Genomic DNA, 27,724 nt, shown 5'->3' with positions numbered 1-27,724 from the left:
ATGGCATTAAACAGATCTTCTGTTTAATGGTTCAACAGACTCTGGCCATTTTCTGCTAAACATGAGATGTCAGGAAGTCCTCATGAGTTATGAGAGCAGGGGCCTTCAGGGGCCGCACATCCTGAACAACAGTAAAACACATCAGTGCAAAGTGAAGGAGGCTGAGCGGAGGGATCTGATTGGTTCATTTTGATGAATTTTATTGTATTTCCTCAGTTTCATCGCAGTAAATAACAGCCCTATTTCTCTTTAATAACACGATGCCAAACGTCTGCAGTATGCGCCGATACCACTGGGGGTCGCTGTGAGCCACTGGCCACAAGAAAAGACGAAGAAGAGACTGTGCGCATGCGCAGACACTGTGTTTACCCCGGAGCGCGCGCGGGCTCAGTTCAAACATGGAGCTCGACTCTGCGCTGAGATTCCTCCGATTAAACCAAATATCTGAAGGTAAACACACATTTTTAAACATCTAACATCTATAACTCCTGCTCATATTCACCCGCGAACACATGTGACGACTTTACACAACAACAAACTTATTTACACCAGAGTTATGTTTGTGAATGTCGTGATAATGACAGTAATAATGATAATAAATAATAATAATGATAATAATAATGATAATAATAATAATAATGATAATAGTCCTGCTGCGGAAAAATTTATGTTTCACACAGTTTCACACAGTCTGAACACACTGATGATGTTTCTTTTGCTCAAGTGGACTTTCTTCACTTTTCTCACTTTTCTCACTCATCGTCACATTCACTTTTATTTATGGAATATTATCATATTCTCTCAAATTATTCCAAAACCCAAATAGATGACTCCATTTCAGCTCCTTAAACTTTCTTAAGAACAGGAGGCTCTGATGTTTAATACTTTTGAAATATTAATAATATAATTCATACTTTGTGGATATTTTCACTTGTGTCGTTCGGCTCTTGGTTAAATGTTAAATGTTTTTAAAGTGCCTTTGTGACATTTACAGAGCTGTTGTATAAATATTTGTTCTGTCTGATTTTATGCAGTTTATGACTACAAAATGGAAATGGTAGTTATTGGGAGTCATCACATGTTTCACTTTGGGACATTGTTATTTTTTTGAAAATAACGGTATTCTGTGGTTTCTCTTGTGCTGTAAATGTTCATTTTGTGTGCACATTTTGATTTGTGTTGTGTGTTTTCAGCCTGGGTCGATGCAGTGTGGGCCTTGGAGTTCACAGAAGCAAAGGAGTTTGATGATCCTGTTGAGGAGGAGCTGTCGGCCGCTCGGCCCAAACACTTCAAAAAACTATATGACAGTTTGCTCGTGTTTACGCAGGAGGAGGCCAAAACAGAACAAGTAACTCCTGTTTCACTGATTTAACCACTGGACAGAACAAAAAGCATTTTACTGCAGGTTCAATGGAACATCAGAACAGTTCATTACATCCTCAGCCTAAACGAGCCTCAGTCGAGTCCTGTAGGTTTTACAAAGACTCTGATATAAGGATGTTACTTTTGCTGTAATCATTTATGATCATATATGACGTTTTTGACACATCATATCCAGAGTTCCCACACATCCTGGAAATTCTGGATAACCTGGAAAATAATTGGCCTGTTTTCCAGACATGGAAAATTAGAATCAAGTGTCCTTGAAAATATGTATTTTGTCTTTGAAAATGTCCACACTTTGCTTTGTTTATTGGATCAAATTAGACTTTTGACTTGATTCAGAGACACAATAGTGAAATAAAAACCCCAGGATCATGTAGAGGGTTAATACGAACATTTAAGACCAAAATGAGTCTGAAGCAGCAGAGACAGAGAGAGGACAGAGTTTTTACACAGAAAGTGAATTGGAGCCAGAGTCGATGGAGCAGGAAGTGCGCCCATGATCACTTCCTGTGTGGAACGCGGCGGTAGTCTGTTTGCTACGTCCAATTATATAAACAGTCTGTCGCTCCACCAGAAAATACTTTTGGGTGGTCGACATAAGTGGTGTGTTCATAGTCGTGGACTCCGGGCACAGCCTTAGAGCACATCTTTCATTATTAAAACTATATAAACAGGGAGGTGATGTGTGACCTCTGACCTCTGACCTTGTGTTGCAGAGTGTGTGGGCAGTGCTGCAAGAAAATGGCATCTCTGTAAAGACTCTGGTGGCTGTGCTCTCGTTCTTTGTGTTTGGTGGAAAGTGTAAAAATGCTGATGTCCAGCAGAGGGTCAGCGCGCTCCAAGCCGCCTCCGTGTATCTGCTGCTTCTCGGGCTGCCAGGTAAGAACCTCCTGTGTCCTGGAAGAATCAGGGACGCGCCGATCCAGCTTTTTCAGTTTTCAGTACTGAACTGATATCGACCGATACCAGAGCAGAGACTGAAAACAGCATTTATTTATTTTAAACAAAAATAAAATCAGACAAAACTGATCCAGAAGAGTCATGTAGCTGATATGTCTCTCAAGTAACAGAACAACTGTGTATAAAACAGGAGACTTTCTGTGCCATTTTTGACCAGTAAATAATTGTATAATAATAATAATAATAATCTTATTACATCAGTTTATCTGTCCAAACTGGATATCGACTGAACCGATACTAATATCCAGCTCTTTATTCAGTATCTGCTCCGATATTCGATGCCAGTATCAGATCGGGTCATCTCTTGGAGGAGGTTGTGTACCTCATTATTTGCTGATGTTTGTTCTTTGTTCACTTCAGGAAGCATCGCCAACAAGGCTTTCCACGGGGATCTACTGGACCTGTGCACAGACGTCTGGACACACTGCTGGCCTCAGGACTCAGGCAAGAAACGTAAAAAAGACCCACCAAAGAGCTCCCAGACCGAAGTAAAACGAGCCAAACCACGACGCAAGGCCACGCACAAGGTCTGAGCCAATACGTCAAGTATACAAACAGCTGCATCACACATAAATGTAACACACAAACACGTCAGCTGTCTGTGCTCCACTCACTGCTGTTTCCTCAGAATGTTGATGATGAAGACGAGGAGGAGGAGGAGGATGCAGCAGAGCATTTCTCTGGTCAGGACTTGTCCGAGGTCCGAGCGGCTGTGGTCCTTTTGGTTCAGAGCCTCCTCAGGCTCCTACAGGTGTTTTCTCTCAAAGACTTTGAACAGAACGTCAAGAACTGCACCCAGGTCCGTCAGAGTCTTCAGACGTCACAGTGAAACTGAACATGGAGAGATTCTAACGCTCTGCTGTTTCAGGTCTTCATTAAAATGTTGTACTTTGAGCCCATCATTGGGGAGATCAACTTTGCAGAGCAGTAAGTGTTTAAGAATTTATTCAGAAAACAGTAGGACACTAACGCCATCGTCTCCACAGAAACATCAGCGACATGAAGAGCGTTCCAGAGATGGCGTTCCACGGTCTGCAGCTCCTGTGCTCGCCAAAACACGGACAACAGGAAAAGGTCAGTCTGAGAACGTCCTGTCTAAAGTTTAAGTTTAGCGTCAGTGCTAAAGGAGCTCGGGTCAGGGCTTTGTCCGTCCTGCGAGTCCTTCATGAAGTACTGTACTTTAATTTAGTAAAGTAACTGTAATCTGATACCTAATTTTAGTTTTTTATTTATTTTTAAATAGGGACAAAACACATTAATGAACATGTACAAGATATGTAAATATGATGTCAGAGTGTAGCCCAAGACTAATTTCCATCTGCTGTCCCTAGACAGGCTGATGTAATCATAAAACAAATACACACAGTAAAAACAATAAAACAAACAGACATAAAGAGAAGGTGCAAGGTGAAATTGCTAAATAACCCGGCTTATATAGTGCTATTCTACAATATATTGCATGTGCCCTCAAAGGTAAAATTCATTAGTATATTGCATATTGTCCGTAAGTAAAATATTAATAATATATTGCATCTTGCCCATTGCACATTCTAAACTATTGTCCATGATCACACACCTGTGCTGACCTGAGCCGTGTCTTTAAATGGCCTTTAAAAGTAGTGACGCTGGGGGAGTCTCTAACTGCAGGTGGTAAACTGTTCCACAGATCACTGCCCTTATATGAAAACACATTTTGACTAAAAGAGATTTTTCTGTCAGGCCCCTCACAGTCACCTCTGGTTGTGGCCCTGGAGGAGCGAGATGAAAGAGCTGACCTGTACCTCATTGAGTCATAGAGTCATAGAGTCATAGAGTCATAGAGTCATAGAGTCATAGAGTCATAGAGTCATAGAGTCATAGAGTCATAGAGTCATAGAGTCATAGAGTCATAGAGTCATAGAGTCATAGAGTGGGGGTGGAGCTAAACCATGTAAAGTCTTATACATCAAACTTTCATCAAATTTGATGAAATTCTAAAAGCTCAATAGATTGTATTTGGAGAGAACATTGCAGCTGTGGTAGGTAAAGGGTTTCTTGTCCAATATTTTCAAAGCTTTTTTTATAGAGACTCTATTGGCTTAAGAGCTGTAACACCTGACAAAGACCAACTGGTTATACAATAACTAATGTGAGAAAAGATCATACAGTGTGAAAACATCACTGCAGCTTCATTAGTTAATGTCCTGTGTATTTGATTAAAATGGTATAGATGTATTTGACTATTCTGGACACCATTTTAACATGTTTTTAAATGTAAGTGCAGAGTCCAACATTACTCCCAGATATTTAAACTCCTTCACTAATTTTAATTCTTTACTTTTAAAATACACATTTTGATCTGATTATATATATTTTTTTCTTAGAAAAAAACATACACACGTTTTTTTTGTGTGTTCAATAGGAGACAGGACCTGGTGAGCCAATTCTCAACATGTATTAATGCTGATGAAAGAATTTGAGATACTTCGAAATTGTTCCCACTTGTAAAGATGTAAAGAGCACAGCATCGTCTGCATAAAGCTGCATGTCCACAAGTGTCTGGAAGGTCATTAATGTAAATGGAAAATAAAAAGGGGCCCAAAATTGACCCTTGGGGAACCCCTAGAGGACAATCTCGAAAAGAGGACTCCACCTCATTTACCACAGAACACTGTTTTCTATTGGATAAATATGATTCCATCCATTTTATAGTTTTGTTAAAGAAGTTGAAGAACAGTTTTGATGGTAAGACATGATTCACAGCGTCAAACGCTTTTCTTAAATCTAAAAAAACTGCTCCCACATATGTTTTTTAATCCAAATAATTTTTAACCTTTTCTAAGAATGATGTTATTTCAGATTCAGTGGAATGTAACGTACGGAAACCAAACTGCCTGTGGTGCAAGGGGGATTGGCTGTTATCAATATGATCAATAATATATAGCACCTTTGAAAAAACTGGTAATATGCAGATGGGCCTAGAATTTTTCATGTCAGTTTTATCCCCAGACTTAAAAATCAGCGTCACCTCCAAATGAAAGAGTAACTGCACCAGATTACAGTTACTCTAGGGTTTTCTGAGTATGTTCACACGTGTGTTCAGTTCACACGTGTTTTCAGTTCACACGTGTTTTCAGTTCACGCGTGTTTTCAGTTCACGCGTGTTTTCAGTTCACGCGCGTGTTCAGTTCACGCGCGTTTTCAGTTCACGCGCGTTTTCAGTTCACGCGTGTTTTCAGTTCACGCGTGTTTTCAGTATAAAGGGCTGTGGCTTTGACTGAATCAAATGTTTGTTTTATTTTGTTCAGTCCTTGATCCGGATCTTTCACCGTCTGCTCTACGTGATCCTGATGATGGACAAGACGAGCAGCGCTAAGCCCACGCTCCTGACCGTGAGCCACAGCGTCATCGCCGTCCGCAATCAGGCCCTCCATTTTGTCTGGTACACCTCCTGTCTCCATCAGATTATATACATGAGATTATAATCCTGTTTTAATGTAGAATTTGAGAAGTATGTTAACTAACAGCTGTATTTTAAACTTCATTTGACCTTTGACACAAAGGTTTATTTTGTTTTCATTTTGTTTATTTGACAAACTGTATTTTTGATGACAGTCAGAGTTTTTCTTTCAGTCATGTGGTGAATGAGGTGAACGACTCGGCTCTGTCATGTGTCCGAATCCTCCTGCAGCACATCTGTCTACAGGTCAGTCTCCACAGCGCCCCCTTAAGGCCAGATTTGAAAGGAATAACTGCAATAAAACATCAAATACAATAAAAATATCTTTAGCAACATAAATGTCTCATAATGCAGCGTCTCAAAATAAGTTTGACCTGTTCTGTGAGTTTGCCTTTGACCTTTGAACTGTGCTGTTGCAGATGGTGGAGAAAAGTGAGTTTCGCTGCCATGGCGCCCAGGCCGTGGGGAGGCTGAGCGCGCTCTGCTCCAGTGCAGGATACGCCTGGTTCGTCAGATGGCTGTCCAACTTCTCTCAACATTCAAAGGTAAAGGCTCTGACCAGAGTTTGAAACGCCTCATGTGTGTGTGACACACATATGTCACAAGTCACAAGTCACGTTTAAAGAAAAACTCTTCATCTCACACTTTGGTTAAATTCAGATCATCTTCTGTCTAAACTCGTCTGACTTTTATTTTAGTTCCAAACACCATAAACAGTGTGAATGAGGTTGTTAGTGCAGAATAAACCCTGTTGTTAGTGCAGAATAAACCCTGTTGCCAGTGCAGAATAAACCCTGTTGCCAGTGCAGAATAAACCCTGTTGCCAGTGCAGAATAAACCCTGCTGTTGTAGATGGCGGGCCGTCTGTTCTCGGTGGACGTGGTCATGGCTCTCCTGGAGCAGCCGGAGCGGAGTCCTGAGGGATGTGACCCGACGCTGCTGCAGTATCTGCCCCACAAATACCTGATCCAGGAGGTGCTGTTCTCTCGGAGGATGGACGTGTCTCCCACCGTCCAAGGCCACGCCCTCTCCTGCCTCGCCCAGTGTCTGGAGCTGCCCTCGATGAACGCCACCAGAGCCGTCCAAGGCCTGTTTACCACAAGTGAGCGTCATTCGCTCGAACGCTTCACCTCCCTGCGCCGCCGCTTCATCTCTGTCTCTGTGTGTTTCAGTTGGGAGTCAGTCTGAACTCGCTCAGGCGACTGAAGGTGAGGAACATCTGACACACCACAAAGACCAGACACACCACGACACAGCAACACACTTTATATCACTCTAAATGTACGACACAGCAACACACTTTATATCACTCTACACGTACGACACAGCAACACACTTTATATCACTCTACACGTACGACACAGCAACACACTTTATATCACTCTACATGTATGACACACTTTATATCACTCTAAATGTACGACACACTTTATATCACTCTAAATGTACGACACACTTTATATCACACTTTAAATCACGTTCATATGTGAAGCTCACATGTTTCACATGAACGTGAGGTTGTTTTTGAGGCGAGTGCTGTTTGTGTTTCAGGGAGCGTGGCGTCACGTCAGACTCAGACGTTTCGCTCTCTGCCCTTCAGGACGGTGGAGCTCAGTCACACAGACAGCTCTGTGTGTGAAGGTAAAACAGGTCAAAGCCACGTCTCACTTTACATCATTATTATTTACATTTTATACTTTTTCAAAAGGAAAAGTGAACCTGGAACATATTCTGAGACGTGTTAAACAATCCAACACAAACGTGAGGAAGTCTGCGCTGCAGGTAACTGTAGTTTTACATCATCAAACTCAATTCTGTAAAGTATAAACTGTACTAGTCTGAGAGCTGAAGAGGCTGGAGTTACACGTTTATTTACCAGTGTCTGACGGGTATAGCGCCTCATCTGGTGTTTGGTGGTATTACCCTCAGGCGCTGGTGGGTTTGCTGAAGCACGACGTCGTCCCCTCGACTTGGGACAACCTGAGCGTTCTGGCGTCTCGCTGCAGAGACCCGGCCGTGTCCGTGAAGAAGAAGGCTCTGCAGTGTGTAGGGGAGCTGCTGTCTGTGAGTACGACTGCTACTACTACTGCTACTACTGCTACTGCTACTACTACTACTGCTACTACTGCTACTGCTACTACTACTACTACTGCTACTACTACTACTGCTACTACTACTACTGCTACTACTGCTACTACTACTACTACTGCTACTACTACTACTGCTACTACTACTGCGTATTTATTATTATTTCATGTTCTTCAGACTAAATATATTTTTGGACTTGTGCTTGAAACAGTTTTGTCGTTTTATCAGATCTGGAGTTTGTCTGAAACATAAACTTCATTAGACATTAGAAAATGTGTACCCAAATACTGCAGTAAAGTATTCAGTCATACTGGCCAATCAGAGTACTGTGTTCTGAATACTTTTACTCAGAGTTACATCATACTGTGTAAAAACGTGAGATAATGACAAACGGTTTGATTTGTGTTGTCCTGTTTTTTTCTGTAGTGAGTTTAGTCTAAATACAGATGAAAAAAGAGTGTGTTTTTAGGCCCGAGCCCCAACAGGACGAAGAAAAACACAGAGTCTACGCCTTTTCCCACGATGAGCACACGGGCAAAGTTCTCACGATACCTCAGGACATGCAGATTTAGTGTTGTTAACATGTCATCATCACATTAGTGTTGACAAAGGCAGAGTGACGTCCCCAAAACGCAAACGCACTCCTGACGCCGACCCAAACGCACTCCGACGTCGACCCAAAAACTCAAATATTTTGCCCCAAATTCAGGTCTGTGAAAAATGTGTCGAATAACAAAATGCCAAAGTCAAACTCTGCGTGGTTCTGGTCAGGTGAAGCCGTGCTGCGGCGGCGTGCAGGTGGCGTGGTTGGAGGGCGTGTGCTCGGCCGTGATGGACGCTGAGAGCTCTGTCCAGGAGAGGGCGCTGGAGGCTCTGGACGATGTGCTGCTCAGTCACATCAAGATCTTCTCTGAAAACACTTTTCTGGACAGAGGTCAGAGACTCGCCTGGGACCTGCTGGACCGACTCTGCCACGACTGTCACACACTCAGGTCAGACCACGCACACAACACACACACAACACACACTCAGGTCAGACCACGCACACAACACACACACACAACACACACTCAGGTCAGACCACGCACACAACACACACACACAACACACACTCAGGTCAGACCACGCACACAACACACACACACAACACACACACGACTGTCACACACTCAGGTCAGACCACGCACACAACACACACACAACACACACACACGACTGTCACACACTCAGGTCAGACCACGCACACAACACACAACACACACACACTCAGGTCAGACCACGCACACAACACACACACACAACACACACTCAGGTCAGACCACGCACACAACACACACACACAACACACACTCAGGTCAGACCACGCACACAACACACACACACAACACACACACGACTGTCACACACTCAGGTCAGACCACGCACACAACACACACACAACACACACACACGACTGTCACACACTCAGGTCAGACCACGCACACAACACACAACACACACACACGACTGTCACACACTCAGGTCAGACCACACAACACACACAACACACACACGACTGTCACACACTCAGGTCAGACCACGCACACAACACACACACACAACACACACTCAGGTCAGACCACGCACACAACACACACACACGACTGTCACACACTCAGGTCAGACCACGCACACAACACACACTCAGGTCAGACCACGCACACAACACACACTCAGGTCAGACCACGCACACAACACACACACAACACACACACACGACTGACAGTTGTCGTGTCCAGTCTCATGTTGCCGTGTCGTTTCAGTCGATATCTGACCAAAGCGTTTGACGTGTGGCTGAAGCAGGGCCGCTTCACTCCGATGTTTTTCCGGGCCCTTGTGTCTCACACCGGGGCCCCTCACGCGGCCGGGGCCTGGCTCCTCCTCTCAAAGATCTCATCCACCAGTCTGCCCTGTGGAGAGATCCTGGACGCCTGGGACAAAATGACCAGGTCTGTGCTCTTTTTATTAGATTTATTTTTCTGATTTTATTATTAAAATAACTCTCTGTTCTCGTCAGGTGGAACGACGTGAACTCCAAAACTCTGTGTAATGTTCTGTGTGTGATCGGAGACGTGGCTCCTCAGCTGAACGCAGACACACAGCGCCGCATCATCGGTGAGTTTAAAGGGACAGAGTGTGTCTGGACGTGTGACTCACACTGGACTTGTGTTTAGACGACCTGATGTCTCAGCTGAAGACCTTCAGTCTGAGTCTGGACGTCATCAGCGCCGCCGTCGAGGCCTTGGTCCAGTACGGACGATCGGACGACGTCAAGTCCACACAGGTGAGTCCTAAAGTCACAGGTAAGGTGAACGATACTGGAGACACATATCACTCCAGTCGATATCGCTCCAGTCGATATCACTCCAGTCGATATCCTGTTTTGTTCGATATCCTGTTTCGTTGTATAAATTGGTGTAATGAGCTGATTTACTGGAGACATTGGTCCAAAACACGTCATAAAACTTTAAACTCTGTTGTGTATCTTAAATGATAAATAACAGTTGGACACTTTGGATCATGTTTTGTGGCGTTTGTTTAAAGGCCTTGGGATCAGTTGGATTTAAGAATCTGCAGATACTGATATCAAAGTATCGATATCGGTATCAGAACAGAAAAAACTGGTGCGTCTCTACTAACATCATAAAGTCACCAGCAGAAAACATTTGTTCAAAAAGCCACAATGAACGACAGATGAATGTAAAGATGAATATAAATGTTTAAAGTTTAATGACACAGTGACTGGAACAAAACACTAAATCTGATCTGAAAAACTTTTATAGAAACATGTTGTGTCCCAGAGGATTTTAGAAAAGAACTATTTGAAGTGTCTGTCCTGGATTATGTAAATATAATAAACATCATATAATAATCATATAGATATTTTATATATAATGTGTATTAGAGAGAAAAGTGTGTCGGCCATCGCTGTGTCAGAACAAAAGTGTAAATGTGTTTTATAAATGTGTTTTATAAATGTGTTTATAAAAAGGAACTACGACGATAAGTGAGATATTCCGTCGGTTTGTTGAACTTTTAATCCATGATCTCCTGATTGTCGGCTCGAAAACTGAAATGGGGAAAAAGCTTTTAGTTATTTAACTTCCCAAAAATAGAATCCATCTGAACGACACGAAAAAACTGGAAATAAAAAGTCTCTTTTTTTTACAATAATGAAACTTTTTTGTGTCAGACGTTTCTGAACCTTCACTGTGGAGAACTGGTGACCCTCTGTGAGTCGTACTTGGCCTCCATCATCCTGAAGAAGGACGGAGCACAGAACCTGGACGAGGACCTCATGGTGAGAACTGACCCCTGACCCCCTGACCCCCTGACCCCTGACCACAGACCACACACACACGCCCTCCGGAGAAAAGGAATGTGACGATATAGAATTGTGATGTTAACGATTCGATCAGGATCATTATTTAAGTTGAAGTTTAAAAATGTTGTGGATGTGAATAATTTAAATTTGCTCTGAACAGACTCCACATTTAAACTGTTTGAGTTTTGTTCTTTGATCCAGAGGAGTTCATCAGGAGGAGTTTGTTCTGCTCGCTCTGGAGACGTAAAGGACATTATTTTATTTAAAATGTCCATGAACCATTACAGTCGACCATTTTATCCAGATAAACCAGATTATGACCCGTGTGCTCCTTTTGTTCTAAATCTGATTGACACTTTTGAAACACGATTCTCGATTAATCACACGACACTTTTTATCCTCCAAAGACCTGGTGTCTTTGGGTTTAGGCCACAGTGCAAATTTTTAGAAGAAGAAGAACAACAATGCAAAAATGTTCAGTTTAGAATATTTTTAGGAGTTTAGAATGTTCAGAATATTATATAAATATTATATATTATATATTAAATAAGGCACATGTCTCCTGCTCCTGTCTCTTCACATGAGACACTTTGTTCCAAGGCACAAATGTTGTTTCTCATTTTGTTTTTACTCAGGACAAATGTTTCTGTTTCAGGGTCTTAATAGTTTTTGCAAATCATTATTCAAATGTTTTATCAAAATGATTAAAATATAGAATGAATGTCCTCTCAGAATAAAAAGATCATTCTTTATTTTTACTCATCAGGTCCAATCAGACCAAATAGACAGATGATAAACAGAGAAATAAATAAAGAGAAATAAATAAAGTGATGAAAGAGCTGGAGTCTTTGGAGGTTAATGTTGTTTAAACTTTAGAGTTTACACAATAATAATGTTGACTGTGTTTCAGGTGAAGTATCTCCACACTCTGGGCTCGGCGTCTCTGAACTGTCCAGCAAAGATCAGCAAAAGGACCATTCTCCTGGTGGAATCTGTCCTGACCACAAACTCCCACAAACTGACCGGTGAGTTCAGTGCTGCCCCTCTAGTGTTTATCTGACACACACACACACATACACCCCCCCCACACACACACACACACACACACAGCTCACTTAACCTGTTGTGTTGTGCTGTGTTGAGTTGTGTTGATTTCTCTGGCTCTTCTTCACAGACGTCCAGGACTTTCCGGCCTCTTTGCCTTTGTCTCAGTTCAGAGCGAATTCTTTTTTGTCTAAAATCCGAGCTCATGGCGTCCTCACACTGGGTGAGTTCTGTTGTGTTGTTCTGTTGTTCTGTTGTGTTGTTCTGTTGTGTTGTTCTGTTGTGATAAAAACTACATCCTCTAATCTAGGGATCTCCAAACTATGGCCCGGGGGCCAAATGTGGCCCTCAGACCAGTTTTTATTGGTCCTCTGTCCTCCTGCTGAACCGGCCCAACTGATCATAAGCAGAACTTTTAACAACAAATTAAACTATTTCTACAACTATATCCTCAAACACGACAGTGTGACACAGACCTGACATGAATGTGTTTATTCACACACAGGGCTGTGTGTGTGAAACTGCACTGATCACTGTCTGTGGCCCTCAGCCTTGAATATTTGAGATGTGGCCCTCGATTAAAAAAAGTTTGGGCACCTCTGATGTGGAGGGTGAATAAGTCACTTTTGTGGATAATTGTTGCTTCATTGTGTGATGTGTTTGGTGCAGCCACAGACTGTAAAGACGTGGATTAAGTGTGACCCTCGGTCGTGACCCTCAGTCGTGACCCTCAGTCGTGACCCTGAGTCGTGACCCTGAGTCGTGACCCTGAGTCGTGACCCTGAGTCGTGACCCTCGGTCGTGACCTCGTGTGTGGCTGTGTGCAGGTAAACTGTGTCTGCAGCACGAGGAGCTGGTGCAGAAGTACATGCCTGTGTTTGCCCGGGAGCTAGAGGAAGGCACTGAGGTGTCTGTGAGGAACAATGTGGTGGTCATCATGTGTGACCTGTGCATACGCTACACCAACGCCGTCGACTACTACATCCCCAACATCTCTGCACGACTACGGGACAACAGCGCCACCATCAGGGAGAACACACTCGTCATGCTCACCAACCTCCTGCAGGTGGAGCCGTGGAGCGGTTTTACTTTTATGGGTGGAGTGGGCGACTGGGATACATTTAAAAAACACTGGAGCTTTAATAATGGGCTCAAATGAAGACACTGTTCTGTTCAGATGTTTCTCCAAGTTCTAGTCGTTTCTTCTCATTTTCCTCGTTGTATTTGGATTGAATCGTGTTGGAATAATCAGGGCACATTTCTTAAACCCGTCTGTGTTTTCCAGGAGGAATACGTGAAATGGAAAGGGTCTCTGTTTTTCCGGTTTATAACGGCGCTGGTGGACCCGGTTCCGTCCATCGCAAAGTAAGAAGTTCTGTCTGAAGCCCACGCTCTTGTTGTTTTTGGAGCTTCTGAGTGATGTTTCTGTTGTCGTAGCATGTGTGAGTACTGCCTCCTGAACGTCCTGCTCCAGAAGAACAAAGACATGTTCTGCCAACACTTTGTCAACAGTATTTTGTATTTCAACGCCTACACGCGGCACAAGTCCTTCAACGAGTTCCCCCAGAGCGACAAGTAAACCGTTCTCTCAACTGTTTGTTTATATGGTTTATTTAAGTGTTTTTACTACGTTTTCTACACAAAAGACATCAAATAGATAAAGCAAGATAATGATATATTCAAATCCTCAAAGTCTCTTATATTATTTAGTCGAGTTGTTTCACTTTGTTCATGTTCATATTGTGTAACTCTGTTCATTTTGTGTTTGTGCTCAGCTCCTCGTTGAAAGGGCCTCAGAATCGGGACAAACGTTTCCATATTTATCGTTTCTTGTTGGAGCATTGCACCGACGCTCAGCGCTTCAGCATCACAAACAAGATCAGCCAGACTCTGCTGGGTAAGAACTCCACCGAGAACTCCACCGAGAACTCCACCGAGAACTCCACCGAGAACTCCACCGAGAACTCCACCACGTTTTAACATAAACTCTCGTGCACTGGTCCCTGGTTTATCCCGGGGGTCATGTTTTAAAAATAACCCACAATAGACGAAATCTGTGAAGTATCATCTTTATTTTTTACATTATTCTCTCTGTTTTTGTCTGTCAAACCCCTCACCACACACTTTATACACTTTTCTCACACAGGTGTTAACATTTTCCCACATTTCTCTCTCGTTTAAACTCTCTCAAAGTTCAAACCTTCGTAGGCGTCTTTGTCGGTGCAGAACGTTTCATCGACATTGTGGGTTTTGTCGGGGAGAAAACAAATTGCAAACGTACAGCACTTCAGAGTCACACTGAGATCCAACGTTTATGTAAATTTGTCTGTCACAACACGATGACCATTCATACACTTCACTTTCTGTGTTAAACTGTCTCCTCTCTGTCTCCTCTCTGTGTCCTCTCTGTCCTCTCTCTGTCTCTGCTGTTTCAGACTCATTCTGGTCTTAAATGTTCGTATTAACCCTCTACATGATCCTGGGGTTTTTATTTCACCAAATTGTCCCTTTAACTGCTCCGACCTCCATGAGTTTCATTTGGAGTCTGTGGGTCACAGTCTCAGTCACTTCTTTATTCAGTCTATGATCCATTTAAAACATTAAAATCAGGAGCAGATGTGAATATAAACGTTTATCTTCACATTATTAAAGTGTGTTCAGTTTTGTCCTTTAACTGTATTTGAGACGTTCATGTCACTCTTATAACTCTGTGTTTGTCCAGTTTGCTTCGCCGATGGAGAGCTGCCCCTGGACGCAGACGGAGCGGACATTTTGAGTGAGACTTTTGGAGTTCTGAGTCTGAAGGAGATGAAGCTACAGGCCCTGAAGTCGTCAGGAGGAGAGGAGCCAGAGGAGGAGAACATGGCCAAAGCGGCTCTGGAGACGGCTCAGAAGAAGGTCGTGTCTCAGGTCAGTGCTTCACTGGAGCTACAGACTCCTGCATACTGTGAATGTCATCTTCATCATCATCTTCATCTTCAGCACACACAACACACACAGACACCCCACAGCGGGCAAGACACTTCACCTTGTGGCCCTGTGGCTCCTGTGAACAGTGTTGATCCAAACATGGACACGTCTGTGGACAAAAAGGTGTTTGCTGCATTTCACAAACAGCAGCTCATGATGAGATTAACGACGCTGCTGTTACTTTGTGTTGGACGTCACGTTGGATTGTGAAAGTGTTAAAGTGTTTCTGACGTGTCGATCTTGTGTTTCTCGTGTTTCTCACACGTTGGTCTTGGTGTTTCTGGTCTTGTGTTTCTCTCGTGTTGATCTTGTGTCTGTTTTGTCTCAGGTTCATAAAAAGGTTTTCATTGAGCACACGGTTCCTCTGATCATCAGCCTGAAGCATCGTCTGGAGCTGGAGCGTTCGCCGGTGCTGAAGGACCTCATGTCGTATCTGCAGGTGACGTCACAACATCAAACTCTTTATCACAGTTTTTATTTGAGCTGATAAATATAACAACCCACAGAACAAGTTTGGTTCCCAGAGTTTTTTCTGTAATAATCTCTAAGAACTTGTCGTGTGTTTTATGTAAACAGGACATTCTCAGTTTCATTCATTTTTCCCCATAGACTTTCTGAAAAAAATAAAATAAAAGTTTAAAAGCTCAGGTCTGATCATCTCTGAGGAACTAACGACACAAGACCTGTACTTTTTATATAAAATCTGTTTGAAACATAAACCACTAAGTTATTAAAACATTTTGCAGAATCTCATGTTTTAAATGTGTTTTTTGGGCTTAAAACAATGTGATGGATATTGATTAGCACGTAGCTCATTAGCATGTAGCTGATTAGCATGTAGCTCATTAGCACGTAGCTCGTTAGCACGTAGCTAGTTAGCCCCCGTTATTCCTTTGAAATCTTAATATTTGAATTCTTCCTAAAGTTTATGGAAAAAATGTATGTAAAGTTTACGTCCAGAACCAGAGCGGGCGCTCCCCCCTGCGGAGGGGGCGGTCCCCCCTGTGGAGCGGGCGGTCCCTCCTGCGGAGGGGGCGGTCCCCCCTGTGGAGCGGGCGGTCCCTCCTGCGGAGGGGGCGGTCCCCTCTGTGGAGCGGGCGGTCCCTCCTGCGGAGGGGGCGGTCCCCTCTGTGGAGCGGGCGGTCCCTCCTGCGGAGGGGGCGGTCCCCTCTGTGGAGCGGGCGGTCCCTCCTGCGGAGCGGGCGGTTCCTGTTGGGTCCTGTTCTCAGATGGTTTCGTTCTTTTTGCTCAGGTGACGATGCAGGACTTTAAGAACGAGGTGAGGCAGGTCTTTGCTGGAGACGAGCAGTTGGCGTCAGAGCTGGAGTTTGCTCTGAAGGAGGCGGAGAAACAGAGAGTCATCGAGGAAATGGAGAACTGCAGCATCCAACCAGCACCAAAGAACATCCCCACAGCACAGGTCAGAGGGTCAGAGGGTCAGGGGGTCATGGGGTCAGAGGGTCAGGGGGTCAGGGGGTCAGAGGAACAGCAGGGAATACAAAAGATTTTTCTCTGATCTGTTCTAATTTTTTTCCCTCGTCACACACAGACCTGGAGTTGTGTTTTGTTTCATTCTCACATGTTTAACACAAACTCTGCAGATTTAGGCTGAGTTCTTTTTTCAAACTGAAAACACTCTGTTCCACCTTGTGATGTCATCATGTGGTGATACAGGAAGTGCTCCACTGTGTTTTTAAACTCCACCTTCACTAGAATCATTTGGATCATTTTTGGTCTGGAATTGAACTAAAATCTCGACTGAACTAAAGGTAAAAGGAGGAGTTAACCTGAAAACTACCACTTGATGACATCACAAGGTGGAACAGAGCGTTTTGAGCTTTGTAGATGTTACAGACTAATAATAAAGTGAAACTCAAACATGTGAATGAAACAAAACACAACTCCAGGTCTGTTTTTGAGGAGGAAACATTAGAACATGTTTTAACCCTCACAGGGGTCAGGTTTGTGATATTTTAATTGTTCTAATCTGAAATGTTTTCACAGAGCGCTGACCTTCAGTCTCCTGCTCGGCCTCAACCTGTTCTCGCTCTGCGCTTTGCCACTCCACAACCTCCTCAGCTGAACAGTGTGACCTCCCAGCTCCCCCTCAGTGAAAGGTAATAATAATAATAATAATAATAATAATAATAATGAGCCGTACAGCAGAGCTCTTCAGACTGACTCTTGATGTTCTTGCAGACGTCCGCCCAACGCACTCGTGGGACGGGGGGATCGTGGTCGGTCCAATTATCTCGAGGAAACTGGTAAAAATTGAACAATTTGTCTGATATGAGACTGAAATGTAGAAGTTCTAATCTTCTCCTTCTCCTAGTTCTGCTCAAAGGGAAACTGAACACACGAGCGATCAGCACGCCCAACGGTACGACACGTTTATGTTTGTGTAGAGTTTACAAACATGGAAAAACTCTGGTGATACTGGCACATCCTCTGATACTCGATATGAACTGACTCCAGCGCAGAGACAGAGAATGTCTCTTATTTTCTAAAAACAGAACTTCTTCCACACAGATCCAGTCGTGTTCTGTAAATGTTCTGTTTCACATCAGACTGAAGCTTTGGATGAAGAAAAGTTGAAACATTGAGACGTTCTGGGCCAAAATCAGTCTGTAATAAACAAACATTCAATTAAAGCCCAACTAGGATACCAACTGAACCGATATCAGGGAATCGATACCTGATCTTCTTGATTTCTCAGTATCAGTGCTGGTCTTTGTTTCCAGGATCATATCTGTGTCTGATCAGTCGAGTGCACAGAGAACATGCACAGGGTCATGTTCAACATTTAGTGAAGCAACAATTTACAATAAACCACTAAAACAGACAAAGACAAATCTGTTACTCAAACACAGGACAGTGATGTGGATATTTCTCTCAGATCTTTGTCTTTACTGATTTTATAAACTCTGTGTTCAGCCGCCGTCAACATGAGCCTGACGTTTGACGAAGGCTTCAGCGCCATCCTCAGCGACAAAGGCACAAGTAAGTCTCAGACACAAACACTCACTGAACACACAAACACTCACTGAACACACAAACACTCACTAAACACACAAACACTCACTAAACACACAAACACTCACTAAACACACAAACACTCACTAAACACACAAACACTCACTGGACACACAAACACTCACTGGACACACAAACACTCACTGAACACACAAACACAAACACTCACTAAACACACACTCACTGAACACACAAACACTCACTAAACACACAAACACTCACTGAACACACAAACACTCACTGAACACACAAACACAAACACTCACTAAACACACACTCACTGAACACACAAACACTCACTAAACACACAAACACTCACTGAACACACAAACACTCACTGAACACACAAACACTCACTGAACACACAAACACTCACTAAACACACAAACACAAACACTCACTAAACACACAAACACTCACTAAACACACAAACACTCACTGAACACACAAACACTAAACACACAAACGCTCACTAAACACACAAACACTCACTAAACACACAAACACTCACTAAACACACAAACACTAAACACACAAACACAAACACTCACTAAACACACAAACACTCACTAAACACACAAACACTAAACACACAAACACTCACTGAACACACAAACACTCACTAAACACACAAACACTCACTGAACACACAAACACTCACTAAACACACAAACACTAAACACACAAACACTCACTAAACACAAACACTCACTGAACACACAAACACTCACTAAACACACAAACACTCACTGAACACACAAACACTCACTAAACACACAAACACTAAACACACAAACACTCACTAAACACAAACACTCACTAAACACACAAACACTCACTAAACGCACAAACACTCACTAAACACACAAACACTCACTAAACACACAAACACTCACTAAACACACAAACACTCACTGAACACACAAACACTCACTGAACACACAAACACTCACTGAACACACAAACACTCACTAAACACACAAACACTCACTGAACACACAAACACTAAACACACAAACACTCACTAAACACACAAACACTCACTAAACACACAAACACTCACTAAACACACAAACACTAAACACACAAACACTCACTAAACACACAAACACTCACTAAACACACAAACACAAACACTCACTAAACACACAAACACTCACTAAACACACAAACACTAAACACACAAACACTCACTAAACACACAAACACAAACACTCACTAAACACACAAACACTCACTAAACACACAAACACTAAACACACAAACACTCACTGAACACACAAACACTCACTAAACACACAAACACTAAACACACAAACACTCACTAAACACAAACACTCACTGAACACACAAACACTCACTAAACACACAAACACTCACTGAACACACAAACACTCACTAAACACACAAACACTAAACACACAAACACTAAACACACAAACACTCACTAAACACAAACACTCACTAAACACACAAACACTCACTAAACGCACAAACACTAAACACACAAACACTCACTAAACACACAAACACAAACACTCACTAAACACACAAACACTCACTAAACACACAAACACTAAACACACAAACACTCACTAAACACACAAACACAAACACTCACTAAACACACAAACACTCACTAAACACACAAACACTAAACACACAAACACTCACTAAACACACAAACACAAACACTCACTAAACACACAAACACTCACTAAACACACAAACACAAACACTCACTAAACACACAAACACTCACTAAACACACAAACACTAAACACACAAACACTCACTGAACACACAAACACTAAACACACAAACACTCACTGAACACACAAACACTCACTAAACACACAAACACTCACTGAACACACAAACACTCACTGAACACACAAACACTAAACACACAAACACTCACTAAACACAAACACTCACTGAACACACAAACACTCACTAAACACACAAACACTCACTGAACACACAAACACTCACTAAACACACAAACACTCACTAAACACACACTCACTAAACACACACTCACTAAACACACAAACACACACTAAACACACAAACACTCACTAAACACACAAACACTAAACACACAAACACTCACTAAACGCACAAACACTCACACTCACTAAACGCACAAACACTCACACTCACTAAACGCACAAACACTCACTAAACACACAAACACTAAACACACAAACACTCACTAAACACACAAACACAAACACTCACTAAACACACAAACACTCACTAAACACACAAACACTAAACACACAAACACTCACTAAACACACAAACACAAACACTCACTAAACACACAAACACTCACTAAACACACAAACACAAACACTCACTAAACACACAAACACTCACTAAACACACAAACACTAAACACACAAACACTCACTGAACACACAAACACTAAACACACAAACACTCACTGAACACACAAACACTCACTAAACACACAAACACTCACTGAACACACAAACACTCACTGAACACACAAACACTCACTGAACACACAAACACTCACTGAACACACAAACACTCACTAAACACACAAACACTCACTAAACACACACTCACTAAACACACAAACACTCACTAAACACACAAACACTAAACGCACAAACACTCACACTCACTAAACGCACAAACACTCACTAAACGCACAAACACTCACTAAACGCACAAACACTCACTAAACGCACAAACACTCACTAAACGCACAAACACTCACTAAACGCACAAACACTCACTGAACGCACAAACACTCACTAAACGCACAAACACTCACTAACGCACAAACACTCACTAAACGCACAAACACTCACTAAACGCACAAACACTCACTAAACGCACAAACACTCACTAAACGCACAAACACTCACTAAACGCACAAACACTCACTAACGCACAAACACTCACTAAACGCACAAACACTCACTAAACGCACAAACACTCACTAAACGCACAAACACTCACTAAACGCACAAACACTCACTAAACGCACAAACACTCACTAAACGCACAAACACTCACGAAACGCACAAGACACATGCACTAAACGCACCAACACGTCACTAAACGCACCAAACCACTCACTAAACGCACAAAACACTCACATAAACGCACAAACACTCACTAAACGCACAAACACTCACTAAACGCACAAACACTCACTAAACGCACAAACACTCACTAAACGCACAAACACTCACTAAACGCACAAACACTCACTAAACGCACAAACACTCACTAAACGCACAAACACTCACTAAACGCACAAACACTCACTAAACGCACAAACACTCACTAAACGCACAAACACTCACTAAACGCACAAACACTCACTAAACGCACAAACACTCACTAAACGCACAAACACTCACTAAACGCACAAACACTCACTAAACGCACAAACACTCACTAAACGCACAAACACTCACTAAACGCACAAACACTCACTAAACGCACAAACACTCACTAAACGCACAAACACTCACTAAACGCACAAACACTCACTAAACGCACAAACACTCACTAAACGCACAAACACTCACTAAACGCACAAACACTCACTAAACGCACAAACACTCACTAAACGCACAAACACTCACTAAACGCACAAACACTCACTAACGCACAAACACTCACTAAACGCACAAACACTCACTAAACGCACAAACACTCACTAAACGCACAAACACTCACTAAACGCACAAACACTCACTAAACGCACAAACACTCACTAAACGCACAAACACTCACTAAACGCACAAACACTCACTAAACGCACAAACACTAACTAAACGCACAAACACTCACTAAACGCACAAACACTCACTAAACGCACAAACACTCACTAAACGCACAAACACTCACTAAACGCACAAACACTCACTAAACGCACAAACACTCACTAAACGCACAAACACTCACTAAACGCACAAACACTCACTAAACGCACAAACACTCACTAAACGCACAAACACTCACTAAACGCACAAACACTCACTAAACGCACAAACACTCACTAAACGCACAAACACTCACTAAACGCACAAACACTCACTAAACGCACAAACACTCACTAAACGCACAAACACTCACTAAACACACAAACACTCACTAAACGCACAAACACTCACTAAACGCACAAACACTCACTAAACGCACAAACACTCACTAAACGCACAAACACTCACTAAACGCACAAACACTCACTAAACGCACAAACACTCACTAAACGCACAAACACTCACTAAACGCACAAACACTCACTAAACGCACAAACACTCACTAAACGCACAAACACTCACTAAACGCACAAACACTCACTAACACACAAACACTCACTAAACGCACAAACACTCACTAAACGCACAAACACTCACTAAACGCACAAACACTCACTAAACGCACAAACACTCACTAAACGCACAAACACTCACTAAACGCACAAACACTCACTAAACGCACAAACACTCACTAAACGCACAAACACTCACTAAACGCACAAACACTCACTAAACGCACAAACACTCACTAAACGCACAAACACTCACTAAACGCACAAACACTCACTAAACGCACAAACACTCACTAAACGCACAAACACTCACTAAACGCACAAACACTCACTAAACGCACAAACACTCACTAAACGCACAAACACTCACTAAACGCACAAACACTCACTAAACGCACAAACACTCACTAAACGCACAAACACTCACACTCACTAAACGCACAAACACTCACACTCACTAAACGCACAAACACTCACTAAACGCACAAACACTCACTAAACGCACAAACACTCACTAAACGCACAAACACTCACTAAACGCACAAACACTCACTAAACGCACAAACACTCACTAAACGCACAAACACTCACTAAACGCACAAACACTCACTAAACGCACAAACACTCACTAAACGCACAAACACTCACTAAACGCACAAACACTCACTAAACGCACAAACACTCACTAAACGCACAAACACTCACTAAACGCACAAACACTCACTAAACGCACAAACACTCACTAAACGCACAAACACTCACTAAACGCACAAACACTCACTAAACGCACAAACACTCACTAAACGCACAAACACTCACTAAACGCACAAACACTAAACGCACAAACACTAAACGCACAAACACTAAACGCACAAACACTAAACGCACAAACACTGAACGCACAAACACTGAACGCACAAACACTCACTGAACGCACAAACACTCACACTCACTAAACGCACAAACACTCACACTCACTGAACGCACAAACACTCACACTCACTGAACGCACAAACACTCACTGAACGCACAAACACTCACTGAACGCACAAACACTCACTAAACGCACAAACACTCACTAAACGCACAAACACTCACTAAACGCACAAACACTCACTAAACGCACAAACACTCACTAAACGCACAAACACTCACTAAACGCACAAACACTCACTAAACGCACAAACACTCACTAAACGCACAAAACACTCACTAAACGCACAAACACTCACTAAACGCACAAACACTCACTAAACGCACAAACACTCACTAAACGCACAAACACTCACTAAACGCACAAACACTCACTAAACGCACAAACACTCACTAAACGCACAAACACTCACTAAACGCACAAACACTCACTAAACGCACAAACACTCACTAAACGCACAAACACTCACTAAACGCACAAACACTCACTAAACGCACAAACACTCACTAAACGCACAAACACTCACTAAACGCACAAACACTCACTAAACGCACAAACACTCACTAAACGCACAAACACTCACTAAACGCACAAACACTCACTAAACGCACAAACACTCACTAAACGCACAAACACTCACTAAACGCACAAACACTCACTAAACGCACAAACACTCACTAAACACACAAACACTCACTAAACACACAAACACTCACTAAACGCACAAACACTCACTAAACGCACAAACACTCACTAAACGCACAAACACTCACTAAACGCACAAACACTCACTAAACGCACAAACACTCACTAAACGCACAAACACTCACTAAACGCACAAACACTCACTAAACGCACAAACACTCACTAAACGCACAAACACTCACTAAACGCACAAACACTCACTAAACGCACAAACACTCACTAAACGCACAAACACTCACTAAACGCACAAACACTCACTAAACGCACAAACACTCACTAAACGCACAAACACTCACTAAACGCACAAACACTCACTAAACGCACAAACACTCACTAAACGCACAAACACTCACTAAACGCACAAACACTCACTAAACGCACAAACACTCACTAAACGCACAAACACTCACTAAACGCACAAACACTCACTAAACGCACAAACACTCACTAAACGCACAAACACTCACTAAACGCACAAACACTCACTAAACGCACAAACACTCACTAAACGCACAAACACTCACTAAACACACAAACACTCACTAAACGCACAAACACTCACTAAACGCACAAACACTCACTAAACGCACAAACACTCACTAAACGCACAAACACTCACTAAACGCACAAACACTCACTAAACGCACAAACACTCACTAAACGCACAAACACTCACTGAACGCACAAACACTCACTAAACGCACAAACACTCACTAAACGCACAAACACTCACTAAACGCACAAACACTCACTAAACGCACAAACACTCACTAAACGCACAAACACTCACTAAACGCACAAACACTCACTAAACGCACAAACACTCACTAAACGCACAAACACTCACTAAACGCACAAACACTCACTAAACGCACAAACACTCACTAAACGCACAAACACTCACTAAACGCACAAACACTCACTAAACGCACAAACACTCACTAAACGCACAAACACTCACTAAACGCACAAACACTCACTAAACGCACAAACACTCACTAAACGCACAAACACTCACTAAACGCACAAACACTCACTCAACGCACAAACACTCACTAAACGCACAAACACTCACTAAACGCACAAACACTCACTAAACGCACAAACACTCACTAAACGCACAAACACTCACTAAACGCACAAACACTCACTAAACGCACAAACACTCACTAAACGCACAAACACTCACTAAACGCACAAACACTAAACGCACAAACACTAAACGCACAAACACTGAACGCACAAACACTCACTGAACGCACAAACACTCACTCAACGCACAAACACTCACTCAACGCACAAACACTCACTCAACGCACAAACACTCACTCAACGCACAAACACTCACTCAACGCACAAACACTCACTCAACGCACAAACACTCACTCAACGCACAAACACTCACTCAACGCACAAACACTCACTCAACGCACAAACACTCACTCAACGCACAAACACTCACTCAACGCACAAACACTCACTCAACGCACAAACACTCACTCAACGCACAAACACTCACTAAACACACAAACACTCACTAAACACACAAACACTCACTAAACACACAGGCCGACTCTCGTTCACTCGTCTCGTTCACTCGTCACATTGACTCGTCTGATCTTTTCTTCTTCTGTCGTGTTTCAGGTTCCATCGATGACGCTGGGCCACGGGACGGTTCCAGTGAACAGAGGTATTTTAACTGTTACCATCATTAAAAATGTTTGTGTGACTCCTGTTTTTTATGGCCAATGTGAGACCAGGTGTGTTCAGTGAGTTTACACACACACGTGTCAATTCAATTCATTTATTTTTGTAACGCCCAAAATCACAACAACAGTTGTCTGAAGGGCGTTCATGTTTTGGTTGATGGGGGAAACCGGAGTACCCGGAGGAAACCCATCCAGACACGAGGAGAAACATGAAAAACTCCACACAGAAAGGCCTGGTTTTCACCTAACACACACACACACACACACACGTGTACAGATCTGTGCTCAGTGAGTTTACACACACATGAGGGAGATGAGCTCTGCCAATATTTAAATATTTGAATAAACAGAATATGAGCCTCTGCAAACACTGGCTCAATATCGATCTTAAATGTGCAGCACTTTCACACGTCGTCTTCAGTCTCACCTCGTGTTTGTAAATACTTCAGTTTAACTTTAATGGCACTGATCCTGAAATGAATGATTCTCTGGTTTTGTCTTTAATAAAAGTCTGTTCTTTTGTTCCAGAGCGTCGCGTCAGTGGAACGTTCAGTCTCCGCTCCGCAGGAGGAATCCTCTACAAGATTAAACATTTACCCTGGAATGACTGTTTTTATATTAAATGACTGTTTATTCACTTTTTGACAACAGTCTGATGTTTGCGACACTTTATTCACTGCAGCATAAACTGTAAGAGACACGACTCTTATTAAAACTGTTTATTGATTTTGTCAAATAAAACAAAACAGGAAAAGATCTTGAGCTGTTTGTCATTTTAACTGTACAAGAAAAGGCACAAAAGACCAGTTCCACGTATTTAAATATAATGTATGTGTGTGTGTGTGTGTACACATGTGTGTGCTTGGAGCTTGGAGTGGTTACAGCCAGAACACATCGTGATTTAGATTTTCATTTCAATCCAAGTGTCAGAATCACGAAGTGAAGTTACAGTAAAACCTCCAAAGAGTCAGTTCTGTGGAATGAGCTACAGCCTCAGTCCAAAAAGACCAAGGCAAAGATTAAATGGAACAAATATTTAGTGTAAATGGATGAATGAGATGAACCGTAGACACGAGCTGAGCCTCAGATGTGTTGGGTCGTTCTTTAGGTTTTGATTTTCTACTGAACCTGCAGATATGAAGTTCAAACATGAGACTGAACCTCAGACTTTACTGAGGGACAGGAAACGGGATATAAAACACATTCTTGGAGCTTAAAGGCTCGAGATTCAACAGCAACAACAAACTCATTAAACTCTGTCTTTTACCAGGTTTAAAATGACCTAAAGAATTCACATTAGTCTGTATAAACTATTTAAATCAGAAGCAGCTTCAGAGACTAATCACTTCAGTATGTACACACCAGGGGGCGCTCTGTTCCATACACAATGTAAAGTCAATCAGGAGATGAGGCGTATTTCACACGTCCTGCAGCCGAGGGAGACGCGTCTCTGGAAACAGGACTGTGACGAGCTGTAGAGGAGCAGAAGAGGAGCAGAAGAGGAGAAGAGGAGGAGCAGAGGAGGAGCAGAGGAGGAGCAGAGGAGGAGCAGAGGAGGAGCAGAGGTGGAAATGTGCAGAGCCTTAAAGAGAAGGCACGTCCTGGTCTGAGGGTCCACAGAGGAGGAGGAGGAGGAGGACGTCCTGGTCTGAGGGTGTGAGGAGGAGGAGGAGGAGGAGGAGGAGGAGGAGCTCCTCTACTCCAGCTCCACCAGCAGATCTCCTTCTCCCACAGTTTCTCCAGATTTACAGTGGACACTTTTGAC

At 42.7% G+C, this 27,724-nt stretch overlaps 2 protein-coding genes across 2 annotated transcripts in view; one reads left to right on the top strand and one right to left on the bottom strand.

Annotated features, from left to right (window-relative positions):
• The first annotated feature begins 356 nt into the window (after positions 1-356).
• Positions 357-26,692, top strand: ncapd3 (non-SMC condensin II complex, subunit D3). The gene is made up of 35 exons (XM_055227078.1): positions 357-450; positions 1,194-1,348; positions 2,103-2,265; positions 2,707-2,873; positions 2,975-3,145; positions 3,215-3,273; positions 3,333-3,420; positions 5,634-5,767; positions 5,959-6,031; positions 6,205-6,330; positions 6,638-6,887; positions 6,958-6,993; positions 7,337-7,426; positions 7,494-7,567; positions 7,715-7,849; positions 8,645-8,865; positions 9,676-9,861; positions 9,930-10,027; positions 10,087-10,196; positions 11,106-11,213; positions 12,148-12,262; positions 12,412-12,504; positions 13,109-13,347; positions 13,567-13,646; positions 13,719-13,856; positions 14,057-14,178; positions 15,004-15,191; positions 15,580-15,690; positions 16,504-16,671; positions 17,256-17,368; positions 17,451-17,515; positions 17,584-17,631; positions 18,186-18,251; positions 25,895-25,940; positions 26,488-26,692. Exons 1-35 carry the CDS (start codon positions 399-401, stop codon positions 26,546-26,548), a joined length of 4,149 nt encoding a protein of 1,382 aa, XP_055083053.1. The 5' UTR covers positions 357-398; the 3' UTR covers positions 26,549-26,692.
• Positions 26,645-27,724, bottom strand: part of pcca (propionyl-CoA carboxylase subunit alpha) — a 30,771-nt gene continuing 29,691 nt past the window's right edge. Inside the window, exon 23 of the mRNA XM_033979358.2 lies at positions 26,645-27,724. Within this exon, the coding sequence (XP_033835249.1) occupies positions 27,656-27,724 (69 nt within the window). The 3' untranslated portion in view covers positions 26,645-27,655.

The sequence above is a fragment of the Periophthalmus magnuspinnatus genome, chromosome 15, assembly GCF_009829125.3.
Source record: "Periophthalmus magnuspinnatus isolate fPerMag1 chromosome 15, fPerMag1.2.pri, whole genome shotgun sequence".
Lineage (NCBI taxonomy): Eukaryota > Metazoa > Chordata > Actinopteri > Gobiiformes > Gobiidae > Periophthalmus > Periophthalmus magnuspinnatus.
The sequence above is the reverse complement of the archived record's forward strand: the minus strand, read 5'-3'. Positions and strand labels throughout refer to the sequence as shown.